The 17,714-nt window shown below is 40.0% G+C and overlaps 1 protein-coding gene across 6 annotated transcripts; it reads right to left on the reverse strand.

The window, feature by feature from the left end:
* Nucleotides 1–781: 781 nt before the first annotated feature.
* On the reverse strand, nt 782–16,380 carry rnf165b (ring finger protein 165b). 6 transcript variants are annotated; one of them, XM_039802719.1, is made up of 9 exons: nt 16,110–16,375; nt 12,381–15,002; nt 11,911–12,247; nt 11,614–11,745; nt 10,358–10,487; nt 10,068–10,172; nt 9,644–9,739; nt 8,554–8,657; nt 782–4,439 (listed from the first exon to the last, which is right to left on the reverse strand). In XM_039802719.1, exons 3-9 carry the CDS (start codon nt 12,153–12,155, stop codon nt 4,322–4,324), a joined length of 930 nt encoding a protein of 309 aa, XP_039658653.1. In that variant the 5' UTR covers nt 12,156–12,247; nt 12,381–15,002; nt 16,110–16,375; the 3' UTR covers nt 782–4,321. The 6 variants fall into 6 exon arrangements, with proteins under 6 accessions (XP_039658653.1, XP_039658651.1, XP_039658649.1 ...); XM_039802717.1 differs by lacking the exon at nt 12,381–15,002 and having other exon boundaries at nt 9,644–9,727; nt 16,110–16,380; XM_039802715.1 differs by lacking the exon at nt 12,381–15,002 and having other exon boundaries at nt 11,614–11,742; nt 16,110–16,377.
* Nucleotides 16,381–17,714: the final 1,334 nt, after the last annotated feature.

Genomic DNA, 17,714 nt, shown 5'->3' on the forward strand with positions numbered 1-17,714 from the left:
AATATTGTGATACTTGGCACACCAGTAAATGAGACCAGTATTCACCCTGAAGAGTCTTTACAACAGTTTTGACACAAATGCCACAATTCCCACATTATCTAAACATTAAGTTGTGACAAAGAATATGTTTTTTTTATATTTTTACTTTACAAATCTACAAATTGTTTCAGGTTGAAATTGTCAGCCTATTAAGGATTGAAATAATAATAAAATGTAGATTTTAATGACTGTCGTATATGTAATGGCTTTGTTTGGAACACAATAAGCAAAATAATGACATTAAAGTTCACAAATTAAAATTATAGCCCACAGATTTTTGAGGTTACACAATGATAGATTAGCAATACTCATTTAACAAACATTTTTAAGTATCCCTTAAATTAGTTTTTAAAAGAATTGTGATCAAGATATGTACTGAGCAGGACATTGATACTGTTTCTAAATGATCTCAAGCATACAGTACAGGCCAAAAGTTTGGACACACTTTCTCATTCGATGCGTTTCCTTTTATTTTTTCATGACTATTTACATTGTAGATTCTCACTGAAGGCATCAAAACTATGAATTAACACATATGGAATTATGTACTTAACAAAAAAGTGTGAAATAACTGAAAACATGTCTTATATTTTAGATTCTTCAAAGTAGCCATCCTTTGCTACAATACTACTTTAAACTCATTTTGGACAGTATATGTAATTCAAAATGTTTGAGTATTAAGTCTTTTTAAGGAAATGATTATAACAGGATGCCAAATAACACAACTTGATTAGTTCTCAGCATTTTAGGCAGTTTATTTGAAAAACACATACAAAAAGATCATATACAAGACAATAAATAAAAAAGAGACAGAACAGTTTGGGTTAAGCTATGCAACTTTTTGCATCATCATTAGTAATAAATACAGTACAAAATCCACCCAGAGTGAATCTAAAGATTTTCCACAATATTCACTGATCATGTTATTCTTCATTATGATTTAGCTATTGCTTTCATATTATTGATACATACTTCTACTTTTCTATAAAATACTCAAGATCATAAAACATTGCGCGGTTACAGCAAAACAGCAGTGTGTTGTACAAAGATGGCCACTTCCCTTTTTCACTGGCAGGTTAATAATCAACATTTTTTCAGCAGCAAAGAAACATCTGAAATATTCAAGAAGGTACAGCATCATAATAAACACATCTACAGAGCTACTCCCACATACACATAGGAAAACCTGAGAAGGACATGCATTAAAAAGCTTGTGCTTTAAGTTCTACTGTTCATTCCGGTTCATCAGCTTGAGTTAATACTATGGCTACTGTCCAGTTCGCTCTGGAGTAATGGGGTACACTGTGGAGGACATGGGGTAAGGCCAGTGAGAGCACGAAATGAAATAATAGTAAGACCAGCCAGCTTAATTCCAATCCAATACATGGTATAATAATTTGCAGGATTAGTAGAGTATTAATAAGAAATGCACATCGAAAACAAAGTTAGCTTATTATACCCAGGTGTAAAACACACTATCTATATTGTATGACCACAGTACACCAGAAATTTGCTCAATAAGACCAATGGCTCAAGTTAGCATGTTAGATACTTCCCAAAATCCCACACAAAGCAACTGCCAGCAATACATAAGGACAAATACATATCATTATGTGGGACCTAAAATAATAAGCACTAATTTGAGATCCAGATATGATACATGACATGAACATGGTCAAAATCAAACATACCAAAATTAAATCAAATATGACTGATTATGGGAAACAAAGCCGTGTCATATAACAAAAGCAAGCTAATTGTGGAGCCATACTAAGACAAAAATGGGCTGCGCCCCACCATCTGCTTCAGATCAAAGCAGGGGTGATGTTTATTAAATGAACAGATTTAATAGTAAAATCAAGAGGTGACATGAATGGAATGTAATCCAGATCAACAGCACCATGCTGGTTAGAAAATGTGTTGGGAAACACCCCCCCAGTCAATTTTTTAACAGGTTTCTTTTTTTTTTTTTCTTTGAAAAAGAAAACACAGACGGCATGCAAAAGCATCCCTACCGACCAATGCATAATGAGGTATTATTTTTTTTTTATATTTTGTGTTATTTTAAATAAATATATTGATTAAATTGCAAAGTTATGAGATAGAGACATTAAATATTCCACCACAATAGCTAGCTAGCTACAGTTAGTAATAAATAATGATTGTTAAATACTTAAGGCATCTTTAATCACAGCATTCTATGTGAACTAGCAAAACCTCCATTTTCATCCGTCTGTAGTTTTTTGGATGGAGGTTTCATACAAAAAGAAAAAAAACGCAACACAAACAAACAGTCAAGTTACCCTCCAATAATACACAAGGAAGCATGAAAATACTTGTAACTTAATAGAAACACAAAATCTAGGACAAGAGGAACCCACACCACCAAACCAAAAGAATCAGGCAACTCCATATTATAGTGCATTTACAAAACACAAGCTACATTATAACAACAATAAATATGTTTTTGCAGCATTGCAGCTTTTTCTTCACTATGGTTAAAATGGACAAGGACTTGGCATATTAGTACCATGTCCAAATTGGCATGTGAGCAAAAAAATAAATAAAAATACAAGTAAGAAGAAAAAGGAAATGGCAGAAAAAGACAATTGAAAACAAAATAATGTGAAGAATTGTTTGGTATTTTCAAATGGATGGCTTTTTCTCCCTTTCACCCTCCTTCAAGTGAACTACGCCGCCATGGTTCATGCATGATGTAGAGAAAACGGCTTCTATCACTGAACGTATCACAGTTGTTCTAGCAATACCATACACCACTACCATGGGGAGGGGGGATCATACACATTCTAGCACATATCACAGGCAGGTTTGTATTTTCCCTGTAACACCAGACACAGTCTTTTAATCACAACAGTGGGAGCAACTTAGATTGAAATGAAAAGGAGCCGATTCACTGTATATAGAAATCACATGTGCTTGTTTGATAGGCAATAAGGTTCTGGTAATAGGTAATACAAATGTCAGATTTTATTCACTCTGATGGCAAGACGTCAGGCACTGCATCCTCTAGCCCATGCCGGCCTCTCCTGTCATATGATCATGCCATGAGTGAGGCAACAGAGAGGAGTTGCAGTTAGACACAGATCTACTAGCAGCTCTTTGAATCCTAACCTTGAATATCAGGAGAGAAATGCTACATTGGTCTGAGATCGGTGTCTAAGGGCAACTCTGGTCTACTCGGGATGAGTGGGGAAAGAGGTGTAGGGAGGTGGGGACGGGGTATTAGGTGCATTCTTGTCCTCCTCTATGAATGAGTGGGATCGTCAGAGTCATAGTATACGGTTCACATGCACAGACACAGTCCCTGTTTCTACTGCTCCACAATATTAACGACACAGCCCAAGCCTGCCATACAGCATGCACATCTGAGGCCTCTGCTCTAGATAATAGAGGCCTGACTACGACACTACACAGATCACTGGAAGCCATGCCTGCAGTTAGCGGGTTTAGCATCAACTCTGATGGCATCTACTAACTGTAAATCCAAAACCATGTTAGACAAGAAAGAAGGTTTTTTGGCCTTTTTACACAACTAGCTCTTTCCTCATTGTCTATGATTAATTAACACGCTGAATATTCTCTCTTATTTGAGCCATATTCGACCTCTCTGTGGGTTTATTTTTCACAAACATATTTCTCAAAAGGCTTTTGCTTGCTACACAACACTGTTACTCTGTAAATACTTATTCAGTACTATACTCCATTACACCACAAGCGTTCAGCTACGAGAGTTCACACCAAACAACCTCATGCTAATCATTTGATAATGTTCTGTACAGATGTGCTGAGGGCTTGGGCAGAGTGCAGCTTAAAGGATTTTTTTTCACAGGACTGGGGGGGGGTTTAGATGTAGTGGCAAAGAAATGGCCTTAATACGCCACACTGAGCTGGGGAGGTTGGTGGTCAGTGTCCTCTCTCGATGGCTGTATGGAGAAATGTACACAGGGTACACAATCTGACAGAATCTGTATGTGAAGCCTCAGCACATCTGTCCATACGTGTCCGCTCCTACCTTTTACATCCAGCAAGTCCATTCAAACCAACCTTCAGTCCAGCCTCCTACCTATGCATCAACCCCCATCCCTCGTTGTGTTGTAGGTGAGTGTGCTTTGTTGATCCCTCTGTCACTGCTGTCTTAGAAGGCAGGCTCGTTGAGTGATGCAGAGGGGAAGAGAGGGGTGTTTGGCAGAGCTTCCCCCAGAGGGAGGCAATGAAGAATTAACAAGACCAGATCCAAAGCTGCAGGAGTCGACAGGAGCTATCAACTGTCGGGGGCCAGCTGGGTCTCAATGTCCACTCTGCAGATGGGGCACTTCCTGCTGGTGGCCAGCCACTGGTCCACACACGCCTGGTGGAAGAGGTGCATGCAGGGTAATCTCCTAGAGAAACAGAAGAGACACGGTCATGATTTTGACAGAAATGTAGGACTTGACGTCAAGTAAATGTTCTGCAACATTTAATCGTTGCCCTTTGAAAACCAGGTAACCTCTAACATGTCAACTTTACTTATGAGAAATGATAAACAGCAAGTGTTTCAGCTTTATGACGGTACATCTTTTAGATAATCCAATAGGTTGATTAAAGGTTTATGTAGCTTAAGAAGTAGAAGTTTCTCAATTCTTCAGTTTATCTGAAAAAGAATAATCAAAATTATCCAACTTGGAGATTCATGATTTTCATTGGAAAGTCTTTTGTTCAAAAAGCAATTTCTAAGATTACGATTCGATCTCTAAGATTTTATTCATTGATATTTGTGTCAAACAACTGTTGTTTTTTGTGTCTTTGATACTTTTTACCTTTTCTGTTTTAGAGGTGTAACGATTAGTTGATCAATCAACTTAGCAGAAAAGTAACACAAGCAATTTGATTGTCATCTTCAACTCACCATGACCGTTTTTTCAAAGATTTCTATAACTTCACAGCCAAACAACGGATTATTTTAAGTTCCTATTTTTCCTGAACATTTTTCATGTCATACATTGGATGCTTGTCTTGATAAAGGTTGATGAACTGTGTGAACATTAGTGACAATGAACAATGGAAATAAGTCCAGGATTTAATTGTTCCGTCACTGAAAAAGTCTGTTTATGTTGTATTTTATAAATATATTATAAGTTACAAGTTGTCAATAAACCAAACCAAATTTTGAGTTCTAGACAGCTGGATGAAACAGCTGTGGTTACTCTGCTTAGTTACACCAAAGTTAAAGTCCTTTAAATCTTCGATGTGCATGTGATAAATGGATCTGTAATGCCCATGATTGAAGCATCCAGATTGTGTCTAGAATAGATCCAGTTGTCCGACCTCGGTTCACATTTGACATCAGAATTCGTCTCAAGTTACTTCTTGTGGTCAAATTTCGCTTCACATTTGATTTTATCTGAGGGCGAAACTTAGCCTGCTGCTAAAAATCCACAGAACCAAAGGCATATGCTCTTCTCACAGTGGTCTTCTTTACCATTAACCCTGTAACTCAGAAATAAACAAAACCTGAAAAGTCATGAATGATGAATGCCTTGAAGAACATAGAATTGCATGTAGGTTGCATAAATAATATCATCAACAAGCAAAACCAAACTCTATCAACACATAATTTTCTTCTTTCAAAACACCAGATTCACCCTCGACCCCAGAAAACCTAAAACTTTCATTTCTTTTTTTCTTTTTCACAGAGTGAAATAACTTCCTCTGTCACTTTGCCAGTTAGACAGATCCCAACACTGGACACACATCATAAGATTGTGTGATACGCTAATGTTGCCTTCAGGCAGCATTTTTAAGATGAGGTGCTGGATGAAATCCTGTGATAGGATTTTCAAAACTGATGCTTTGAACTCACATGGCAGAACAATTTTACAGTTAAAAAGAGCTTAGACTGTATGACTGTATATCCATTCTGAAGGAAAGCGTTATGAATATATATAAATTAGCAAAAAAAAAATGTTATGTCCATTTCCAACTTTAATGATAGGACAGCTCAGACATGAAAGGGGGAGAGAGAGATGGGGAAGACACGCAGCAAACTGTCACAGGTCAGATTCGAACCCTGGACCTTCTGCGAGAATGAAACTAACCTCAATACATACAGTGCCTTTGCGCAAAGTATTCGCCCCCATGAACTTTTTCGACCTTTGCGCACATTTCAGGCCTCAAACATAAAGATATAAAACTGTAATTTTTTGTGAAGAATCAACAACAAGTGGGACACAATCATGAAGTGGAACGAAATTTATTGGATATTTCAAACCTTTTAAACAAATAAAAAACTGAAACATTGGCGTGCAAAATTATTCAGCCCCCTTAAGTTAATACTTTGTAGCGCCACCTTTTGCGCGCGATTACAGCTGTAAGTTCGCTTGGGGTATGTCTCTATCAGTTTTGCACATCGAGAGACTGACATTTTTGCCCATTCCTCCTTGCAAAACAGCTCGAGCTCCGTGAGGTTGGATGGAGAGCGTTTGTGAGCAGCAGTTTTCAGTTCTTTCCACAGATTCTCGATTGGATTCAGGTCTGGACTTTGACTTGGCCATTCTAACACCTGGATATGTTTATTTGTGAACCATTCCATTGTAGATTTTGCTTTATGTTTTGGATCATTGTCTTGTTGGAAGACAAATCTCCGTCCCAGTCTCAGGTCTTTTGCAGACTCCATCAGGTTTTCTTCCAGAATGGTCCTGTATTTGGCTCCATCCATCTTCCCATCAATTTTAACCATCTTCCCTGTCCCTGCTGAAGAAAAGCAGGCCCAAACCATGATGCTGCCACCACCATGTTTGACAGTGGGGATGGTGTGTTCAGGGTGATGAGCTGTGTTGCTTTTACGCCAAACATAACGTTTTGCATTGTTGCCAAAAAGTTCGATTTTGGTTTCATCTGACCACAGCACCTTCTTCCACATGTTTGGTGTGTCTCCCAGGTGGCTTTTGGCAAACTTTAAACGACACTTTTTATGGATATCTTTAAGAAATGGCTTTCTGCTTTCTTTGCCACTCTTCCATAAAGGCCAGATTTGTGCAGTATACGACTGATTGTTGTCCTATGGACAGAGTCTCCCACCTCAGCTGTAGATCTCTGCAGTTCATCCAGAGTGATCATGGGCCTCTTGGCTGCATCTCTGATCAGTCTTCTCATTGTATGAGCTGAAAGTTTAGAGGGACGGCCGGGTCTTCGTAGATTTGTAGTGGTCTGATACTCCTTCCATTTCAATATTATCGCTTGCACAGTGCTCCTTGGGATGTTTAAAGCTTGGGAAATCTTTTTGTATCCAAATCCGGCTTTAAACTTCTCCACAACAGTATCTCGGACCTGCCTGGTGTGTTCCTTGTTCTTCATGATGCTCTCTGCGCTTTACACGGACCTCTGAGACTATCACAGAGCAGGTGCATTTATACGGAGACTTGATTACACACCGCTGGATTCTATTTATCATCATTAGTCATTTAGGTCAACATTGGATCATTCAGAGATCCTCACTGAACTTCTGGAGAGAGTTTGCTGCACTGAAAGTAAAGGGGCTGAATAATTTCGCGCCCACTTTTTCAGTTTTTATTTGTTAAAAAGTTTGAAATAGCCAATGAATTTCGTTCCACTTCATAATTGGGACCCACTTGTTGTTGATTCTTCACAAAAAATTACAGTTTTATATCTTTATGTTTGAGGCCTGAAATGTGGCAAAAGGTCGAAACGTTCAAGGGGCCCGAATACTTTCGCAAGGCACTGTATGTGCCTGCTCTACCAACTGAGCTAACCGGCCACGAGCAAATGTAGACCTCAAGCAGCTTTGCCAAAACAACCTTAAGATTACATTTTGGTCACAACACTGTGCTTAAGTCCACTGCATTATAGAGGTTGGATGTAAAAACAAATATTATTTATGGACAAATGAGACATTCCATAATGTCTGTCTCCAGGATTTTCAAGCCAATGTAAAACCTCACCAGGCAAGAAACACATAGAAGAAGATCTACTAACAAACTCACCAAAACGATCCTCTTTTGGAGAACAAGACTAATGTACAGGGTAAAGCTGAGGTTACAATTTTGACTGATGATGGCGCTAGATAATTGTCGAGGGATGAAGAACGTTATTACAATTCATCCTGAGGGGGAGATAATCATCCAAACCAAATTTCATGACAATCTATGAAATAGTTCACTCAAAAACCACAAATGTCAACCTGCAGGTGGCACTAGAGGAAGAGTCATGGGATCATGGGAAGTTCGTAGGATTCATCTTTTGGGGGCCATGGATGTCTGTACAAAATCTCAAGGCAATCTATTGAATAACTGAGATATTTCAGTCTGGACAAGTAGTGGACTGAGTGACAGACAAAATGACTGACAGGCCAACATTTCCATACTGGCACTTTACATTTGCTAAAGGCTGCATGTATAACAAATGAATCCCCCGGGAGATAAACTGTATGCACAGCTTATGTTCATATCTGCAAAACCAGCAAACCCGAAAAAGCAGAAGATGAGCGTATAGTCACACCTGACATCCTCTCCATCCTCCAGCATTGACAGACAGATGGTGCATTTCTCATCGGTGTCCAGCTCCTCATCCTCCAGACACATCTTCAGGTCCTGGGGTATTCTCTGCAGAGAGAGAAAGGCAAACAGACTTTATTTATTTAGCTGTGTCGTGCATCTGCGTGTTAGGAGCTGTCATGTTTATGCCCTGGGCGGCTCTGAGTCAGCCCAGACGAAGAAGAAGAAAAGAGTCACTTAATCATGCTTTCCAGAAAAGAAAATAGACATCAGATGGAAAAGACTCAATTATTTCTTCTTGCTCATAATGTAGCAAATGATCTGACACTCTTTTCAGAGTATTTGGGTCATACTCTGTGTAGACGGTTTTTAAAATTCATTCCACGCACATATCTGCAGACAGCTGGATGAGTCATCCCTCGCCTTGAATTGGGCACACTGCAGACCTCACTAATCTGTTAACGGAAATAAGTTTGACCTTTGAACTGCTTTGAGAGTCGTGACCATCTTTCCACTCTCTTCTTCACTCTTTGATCCTTTTGACCCTGCGCTGCCCTTTTCCATCCCCGTCTTTCTCATATAGCTCAACTTATTTCTTGTCCAATGCCTTCGTCTGTACCTAGTCTGGCTTTGCCAGACCATCCACACGCTGCGGAGCGGAGGAGGGTCTGGCTACTGCACATAGCTTTCCGGGATGGGAGAAAAACGTGCTCTGGTTTGTTGGCATTTCTTTAAACCAATCACAATCGTCACGGCGGCGCTAAGCTCTGCACGGAGCCGCTGTAAAATAGTCGTGCGAGAGAAAACTCAGGATTGGACAGATAGTCTAGCTAGCGGTCTCAATTTACCCTGCAGAGATCTGAGGAGCAGTCAACCATAGTCCTCATAAATCTACCGGGGAGTTTAAAATTCCAACACAAAGAAGGCGGAAGGAAACGGACATCAGCGAAAATACATGCACCCGGCGGAATTTCCTGCAGCACGGGAGCAATCCCGGAAGTGGAACGTCAAGAATATAGACTAGTCTGTACCAGACCACATTAAAAAGATCCATCACTTAGCTAGCAAGTAAAAAGCTGACCATTTGTTTTCACCTTTTTGTACTTATGAGGGAAAGTGAATCTCTCTATGGTGGTTTGGACCGCTCCACGGTTCACACTGCCCAGCCTGTCCTCCAGCTGCAGAAGCTCCTAGAAAGGAAACATGTCTTTTCATTCTTTTAGGTAAAAGTGTAATGTCTGTCGAGATTAAAATGAACATTTGTATAATAACATATTCAAATGCAAAAGACATACAAGTGTGGAATACTAAAATTAAATTGGTGCTTCAAGGAATAGGAAAGAGATTCTCAGAAAACAACTGCATTTTGTTAAATGAAAACAAATGTCATTAGATTAAAGGCAGTTGGACAATTTGAGGCATCTGGAAGCCGGAGTAATTGGAAATCAGTTACACACTCGAGCCTGTCCAGAGCATTGGTCACAGAAAAAAAGAGAGAGAGGAAGCAGCAGCACAAACCTCATAGCTCTCTCTAACAGCAGACGCATGCCGGGAGGGATTGAGACTCTGCAGAGCCAGCAAGTGCAGCTGGGGATATGGGTAGTTTCTGATCTCATGGACAACCTGGAAGAAGACAGATAAAGGAGCTAGCATCAGCTCTGCAGTGGAAATCAGAAAAAAAAAAGAACTGGAACACAGGTCATACCCTGTTACTGGGTATCAAGATTATTCTGAGAAACCCAGAGGAGCGTCGCTAGGAGTTCATGGAGACGTACATGATTGATTGTACTGAGGCAGAGGGGGCTCACCACTTGTGTTGAGGCATTGTTTCTAGGGAAGTGGTGCATCCTAGGAGAGGTCAAGTAGTGCTGATAGTGCTGCGGAAGTGGATGGATGTGATACTGGTGGGGGGGCAACCCAGCATCTACACTCAGATCCCTGGACAGAAACCAAAAACCAAATCAGCCGATGGCACACAAGTCATTATTTCATAGCGTTTCTGGCAAACCTGTTTCTTTGATAACAGTGGGTTACCACAGCATTATTTAGGCCAGTGATTCCCAAGCAGGGGTACTTGTACCAGAGGGGCTACTTCTGCAGTTACTTGGAACGATTGTGGAGTAAGATCAATTTATTTGAGAAAATAGAAATTCCAGTTTGAATAAAAAATATATCCACATATTAAGTCAGCTCTAACAACACAACACCGTGTTGAGAGTGCACGAAAACTAGCTAGCAAGTAGATAGAGAAGCCTAAGCAGTTAGGTAAAACTGGTGGATAGGTGGTTGAAATAGATACCTTAAAGTAATGGATAAACAGTTGGAAACTAAATGGTTATAATGATTGACTGTCAGTGAAGGGGTTCTTGCTGTGCAGGTACTTCAGACAAAAAAAGATTGCATACCACTGACTTAAGTTATAACTGGAGATGCAGTACTTGAGTTCAGTTTTGACCCCTCTCCCCTTATGTTTGGTCATGTCTTGATCTTGTGATTGTCTTCATAACCTGTGCTCTTAGGTGTTTTTGTCACTCAGATTTTCATAATAATAAAAAATAACCACATTTTGCCAATCACTATCTGATATGTCAATATGAAGCACTCTTTCCCATTTTGCTTTAATTTAGTTACCTTTCCCGCCTTTATTTTTCTCCAGCATTACAAAACATAACTACACTTCTTTACCTCTTATGAAACTGCTTATGCATTATTGCTACATTCAGCAAGACGTGCAATGTTTATTGACAATTTTAGTGTCTAATAATAGTTGGTTTGCTTTGGTTTTTTTTTTCTACTTGGTCTTAAACCCCTTTCATCTAGTCTTGACCCAGATTTGATGGCGATCTGCTGCAATCAAACTAAGATTTGAGGGGGGCTGTTTTCAACTCCAAATTGAATTATTAGCTGTGTAAATATTAGTAATATATTATTTTGTACCATTTAATAAGACTGTTGGTATGTAATTTAGATCATGACAATGTACTTTTCTAACAAATCAAAATAGCTGAGACCTATTACGTCTGAGGCTCTACATGCTGCATTATAAAAGAAGTATATTTCTTACCAGTCTGTGCCCTCAGCCAGGTAGCGGGGCTGCTGCACCACAGGCTGAGGAGGGACATGAAGAGGGGGAGCAAACTCATAGCCGGGCCGCAGTCTGTGGGCCTGGTGAGGACCTCTGTCTGGATTGCGTCTACTAAGACAAATAACCAATCATTTAAAAAAATAATAATAATAATAATAATACTAAGTCCTGGGACAAATTGTTAAATATTCAATCAAGTCACTGCAAAACCATTAGGTTAAGTGGAAACATTTTAAATTTTTATATTTCTTTTGACTTTTAAATTTCCCTGCAAACCTGTGTGGATACCTGGAGGGTGGCAGGATGTGTCGGTGCTGGGCCTCGAGGATCTGCTGCTGGAGGAGGTATTGCTGGTGTAATGCCTGAGGTAGGAAGGGGGGGGCAGAGATGTCCTGGAACTGGGGAGCGGGCAGGGGGTTGAGGGGCGGGTGGAGTGGAGGGCCATGCTGGTGGCCCGGAGGGGCCAGGTGGGGGTTAATGCCTGACTGTGGCTGCCCTGGGTGGGGCATGGGGAAATCCATGGGCAGCGGGGCCTGAGGACCTAACTGGAAGTGCCGGCAAGAGGTAGCATGGCTGTGCTGCTGCTGCTGCTGTTGCCGGTTGAAATGGGATCCTGTAGAGGATAAGGAGAAGTTGTCAGGCACCTGAGGGGGCAGATTAGCTGGAATTAATTGTGTGTGAAATGTGGTGTCACTGTGTGTGTGTGTGTGTGTGATATAGCATGTTAATGAAGCCCTAACTCTTACCTAGGGTGACAAATACTTCTGTGGGGGTGGGAAAATGGTTACCACAAATACCATGAACATGACAACCATTTTTGGTCCTGCACACAAAACGCGAGCTTTCATTTCTTTAATTGCATTTCCGACCTCTGGATCGACTCCTGGTCTTCCGATTCACAGACAAGCGAACTGGATCAGAACAGATTAAATCTACCAGTATATGGTCTTCAACGCAGCTCGGTTCTTGTATATTCAGCAGCAGACAGTTGGTCAGTGCACTCCAAGTAAAACCTTTAGTACTTGGCCGTCCATAAGATATACATTAAACTGTTTAGATGCAAAGTCTCCATATACTGTATGTAACCGTGAAGAACAATTCCTTCCTCCTTAAAAATTAAACCAGACTATAAATTCTAATTATTATACATCTGTGCTTAACTGAAACCTACTTTATCTTTGTGTCTTAAACATATAGTGTAGCTCTACTTGTTGTTCTCACATATGAACACTCCCATATGAACATTCAGGAGTTGAGGAAATAGCTTGAATGCTTTTACTCTCTCCAACCACAGCTATTTGGCAACTGCAGCAGACTGCTGAGGAGACTCAACAGGGAGAAAAATACAGACTAACTTGTGCTGTGGTGCAACATGGTTTTAATACTGTGCTTACACTTAAAAGACCTTTTTGATTATGGAAGATATGATAAATAGCAATAACAATTCCAGCTTTTTAGAACTTTTGAGAAAAACTTGGCTAAAGGGAGCCATGATAGGTCTGCAGTGGAGCACGACTCAATGTGCTCGGTTACATCCATCTGGCAGAAATTGAAGCAGTGAATTTTACACATTTTATACATTAAAACTGCACAGTAAAATTACAGTACGGTTTAAATATAATCTATTTTGACAGTGTAAAAGAGACAAAGAATTCTGATGTAGAGTGAAAATATTTTTAAAAAATCATGAGGAAATAGGCAAAGTCTACATTGCATTTACTAGGAGTACACTTGAAAAACGCAGTATGATTTTAAAACAACCCCAGCAAAGATAAGCAGTATGACCTTTCAATAATATTTTCAGGCCGCCGGTGTTGCCAGGCAGACAAGAGATGACCTTGCTGCCATGGGTCAAAGGCTCGAGTCTAGACTGTAAGTAGCACACTGCGTTTTCAAGCGTCTTAGGTAAAACGATCACCATGAATGACAGCAGATAGACTCATTCAGGCCCTGTGATGGAGGAAGCGTGGAAATTGTCTATCTTTGTCACAGCGGGACAGGAGGTGGGTGGGGGGTGGAGGGGGGCAGGTAGGGACAAGGAGAGGGAGGACAATAAATGGAAATCAGCAAGAAGCACACTGAAGGTTAGGAAAAACACTATATTCTTTATTGAAAAATATTAGTATATGTGGAATTTGTGTTTTTTTTTTCTTGTTTGTTTGTAATAATAGTATAAATCCATGCAACAAAAATAAACAACATAGACTGAAGGCAAGGCCCACCATGCTCCATATAGGGTTAAAAAGAACAAAAGCAGCATCCAATGAGCAGACGTGTTGGCTACAGCACATGATTTCAGTACAGCAGGGTACATCTTTACTACAGAAAGATTACATTGGATTTTCACTAGTCAATGTAGAAAAACAAAAACAAAAAATTATGAATCATAAATGTGACCATGCATTGAAAGTACTATTACCAGAACAAAAGGTAAAGAGAGACCACAACCAAACAATAAAGACGTTATTACTAATAGAGGATCTCTTTAGCAGTGCAGGAAAATAGGCATCCCTGTGAAATGGATAGCATTTTGGCCTTATGTTAGTGGGGAAAATTGGGAAGTGATGAACCACCAGTGAGCATGTTTTGCTTACGAAAATGTTTAGAGTTTCATTTGCCTGTAAGGGGCTAACAGCCCTGACAATTCAGTGTGATTCGAAGCTTGAAATTTGCAAAGGGAACAAAAAGGATTACACAAAAATGGAGACGGTTATGGCAGGTTGTTGTGTGCAGGTGCAGTGTACCTTCAATTATTTCAAGTGATCACATGACAGCATTTGCTGGAATGCTGGGTTTTAACAATAAAACGGCATGCATTAGGTTCCAATTACTTGCATGTTTTGTTTTTTTAAATTATAGGTCACTTCAATCATGTACATTGCACCTTGTGTGAAGAGAAGGAAGATGAGCCGAATTCTGGTGTTCAACAATGCAGTGCAGTATTTAAGATCATGCAAAATGTATCCACTTTACAGGAATTTACAGCATGTTGTCTATCAAGACTGGATGGGAGGTACACAATGACATTTAACTGATATCTAAAAAAGGAGCTAAAATGTTTACTCAGTGCTACAGCAATTTGACAGAAAAAAAGACAAAAAAGGTGCTCTGTTCTAGGTGTTAGCTATTGTTTTAGTCAGCTCAACATGGAAAGTCTATGGCTAAATACATCTTGGGAGGGGGTGCTTTTTAATACCAATGTCGTCTTCTGATGGAAAGAGGAAATGAAGAAGGGATTCACAATACAGCTAAATGCAGAGAACAGGCAGAGGCCACGCCACACCACACAGCAGCAGATGATCATTAGCTACACAATGGGGGGGACGACAAAGATCTGATAAATGCAGAATGTAGAGCCAGCCTCCATACTATGAAACAGGGAAATAAGAACAGAAATAAAAGCACAATGAAATCATTGATGCCACTGTTATGAAATTAATGTTACACTGTAGCTTTACTACTATTTAACTGTGACCGCATACTCGGGTCTTTTTACAATTCGGCAGCTTCAAACAAACAGCTGCTGAATTGCCAATTAGCAAATAATAAAAAGGGCGACTAATACTTTAGTGGCTCAGAGGTCCACGCTCCCCGGGCAATTGGCCATGTATCGATTATGACATTGGCCAATTGACAAGGATAATAGCCTACTGAAATCACGATAGAAAAACGGCGAGCGCTAGCAGAAGCAGATGATCTTCAAATGACATCATCCAGGCACAGATAAACTGGCTGGAAAGGCTACGTCTATTTTGCGGTATTTTTACAGTGCAGATACACGATAGAGCCTTGGGGGGAAATGACAACATTTTGGTAATGTTAGTGAAATAAAAATGGCACATACATTAAAATGTATCTCGGATAACATTGCCTGACATTACTACTGTCTATACGGCAATGTGGTTTTGACATCCGACACTATAGCACGCATCCCCGTGCGCGAGTATTTTGTTTCCTAGGATGGCGAAGGCATGTCCCGCCTTACTCTGCATCTGATTGGCTTAGCTTACACTAACCAATCCCACTCCTCTTGTCTAAATCTAACCAACCCAATCAGAGTAGCCAACGCGTACTAACCAATCAGAGGGAGAGTAGGGCGGGTCATTCCTTCGCCATCCTAGGAAAAGAAATGTGAAATCCGTGCATGTGAAATCCTTTGTGAGAAATGTTTCCGTTCCAAGGTATAGCCTGTGCCAACGAGCCACTTAGCTTATCTTAAGCGGCGGTATTTTTCTAAAATTAAGCGGAATTTCGCCCGTCAAACAATATTATTCGGGTGTTTATATTAATCTGCAGTTAATATGAATTGAAGTAGTAGCACGTTGCGGGCAGTTTCTTGAATAATTTGACGGTGAATTTTTGCTAGAGCTAACGTTAACCCGACAGCTAAACTCGAGGTAGCCAGAGACAGCTGCAGTGAATATTAAGATAAACAGGGCACATGTTTTGGATCGATATGAATATTAAAACCGTACCTCTGTTTCTTACTGAGCCGAATACAGGAAGAACCAGATATCCGACATGCACTAAGACCATCCTGGGATCCTTATCTTATGATTCCGCTGGGTTATCTGGTGAGAAAGAGGTGAAGTAGCCCATGCGGATCTACATTCAGGCGGCTGGTTGTTGCTGGCTGGCTAGCACCACAGGCAAACCCAACGAAACGACTGTCTGACTCGCCCGGGTTGTCGTTGACAAAAGCAGACATGTCATTTGATATCCGGAGCACAAGAGGGCGATATTGCGGCACAGTTCTTCTTCTTTGGGTTTTAACTGCAGCTCGCATCCTTAATGTTGTACTACTGCCATCTTCTGGAGGTAGTTAACTCCTACAGTGTTCAGTATGTCGGATTTTCCGAGTAAGCCCAATGCAATTGGAGATTGGAGTGATTTTCCTCATCAGTCGTGTTCTCATTAGGAAGCTGACCAAGCATCTTCTGCCTTGTCTACTTTCACCACGCTGCAGTATGTTCTTCACTTTTGCTTCTGTTCGTTTAATTTCTTCCTACATGTTTCCTTCTGATAGGCCTACATATTTCCTGCAACTATAACAAGCACATACTCTACAGTTTCTGGTACCTCACAATGATCACAAAAACACAGATGCTTTCCTGTAATGTGTTTTGTTTAGGTTGCTGTGTCCAACTCTCAGCCTGCTTATTATTACTTGCTCTTTCCATTGTGTTCCCTTACTTCTTAACATAGGCTACCTACTCCTTTTTGGATTGAGTTTAATGTCTCCCTTTTATTACGTTATCCCAACTGTTGCCAATGTAGTGGCATACGTTACTTTTCTCCACGTTATGCCTTTCCCTCTTTCTTTCTTTCTTTCTTTCTTTGAAATGTATTTCGAACATGTAAAAGAAAACAGGAAACCAGGTCATTCAGATAATAATAATAATAGGCTAGATGACATAGATCATCATCTTTTTTTCATGTCCGAAAAGGAGTGGGGAGAAGTAGGCCTATGCACACTTATTTAATCTCACCCCTTCTCCATAAAACCTTTTTAATTATTTAACAAGCTTTCTCTGTCATAATTAACCTCTGATTTTGATAATTGAATATAGAATTCAACGATTTTTTTTTTAACTACCTCTTTTGCCAATCTGTCGGCTCACTCATTATAGAGTCTAGGCATACTTGAATGTGCTGGGACCTACATGAACACTATGTAGTATAACCATTTTTTTATAAAGAAGATCCTGATGACCTCTGGCTGAAACTGACTTTAGGCTTGCAAGGGCCTTTGTCCAGCCTTGTCAATTCATCTTAATACAAATAATAGTAATCGGCTATTGCTTAATGTTTAGGGCGAAAACCATACACAAGAAGTTAGCTACATTTAAAAGAAAAAAAAACTGTAGTTCTCCACTCATGAAGAATATGAAGGGCCTTTTATTTTTTCCACTCCATGTTGCACTTCTATAAAGTTGTGGGACTCACAAGAGACTGAAAAAATGAATGGTCAGTAGGCCTATATATGTGTTGTTATATCATTAATATTTTGTCCACCCATATAGGCTACATACATATTATAACATCAAGTCGGACAGGTTTGTCCAAAATAAAGTTATTAA

The sequence above is a fragment of the Perca fluviatilis genome, chromosome 6 (assembly GCF_010015445.1).
Source record: "Perca fluviatilis chromosome 6, GENO_Pfluv_1.0, whole genome shotgun sequence".
Taxonomy (NCBI): Eukaryota; Metazoa; Chordata; class Actinopteri; order Perciformes; family Percidae; genus Perca; species Perca fluviatilis.

Excerpts from the sequence above, each read along its gene's own strand:
- rnf165b (XM_039802714.1), bottom strand. The coding sequence starts at position 16,170 with ATGGTCTTAGTGCATGTCGGATATCTGGTTCTTCCTGTATTCGGCTCA. Across the intron at positions 9,740-10,067 it reads CTGTTAGAGAGAGCTATGAG|GAGCTTCTGCAGCTGGAGGA; the intron begins GTTTGTGCTGCT and ends TTTCCTTTCTAG. Across the intron at positions 8,658-9,643 it reads TCCCTCATAAGTACAAAAAG|AGAATACCCCAGGACCTGAA; the intron begins GTGAAAACAAAT and ends CTCTCTCTGCAG.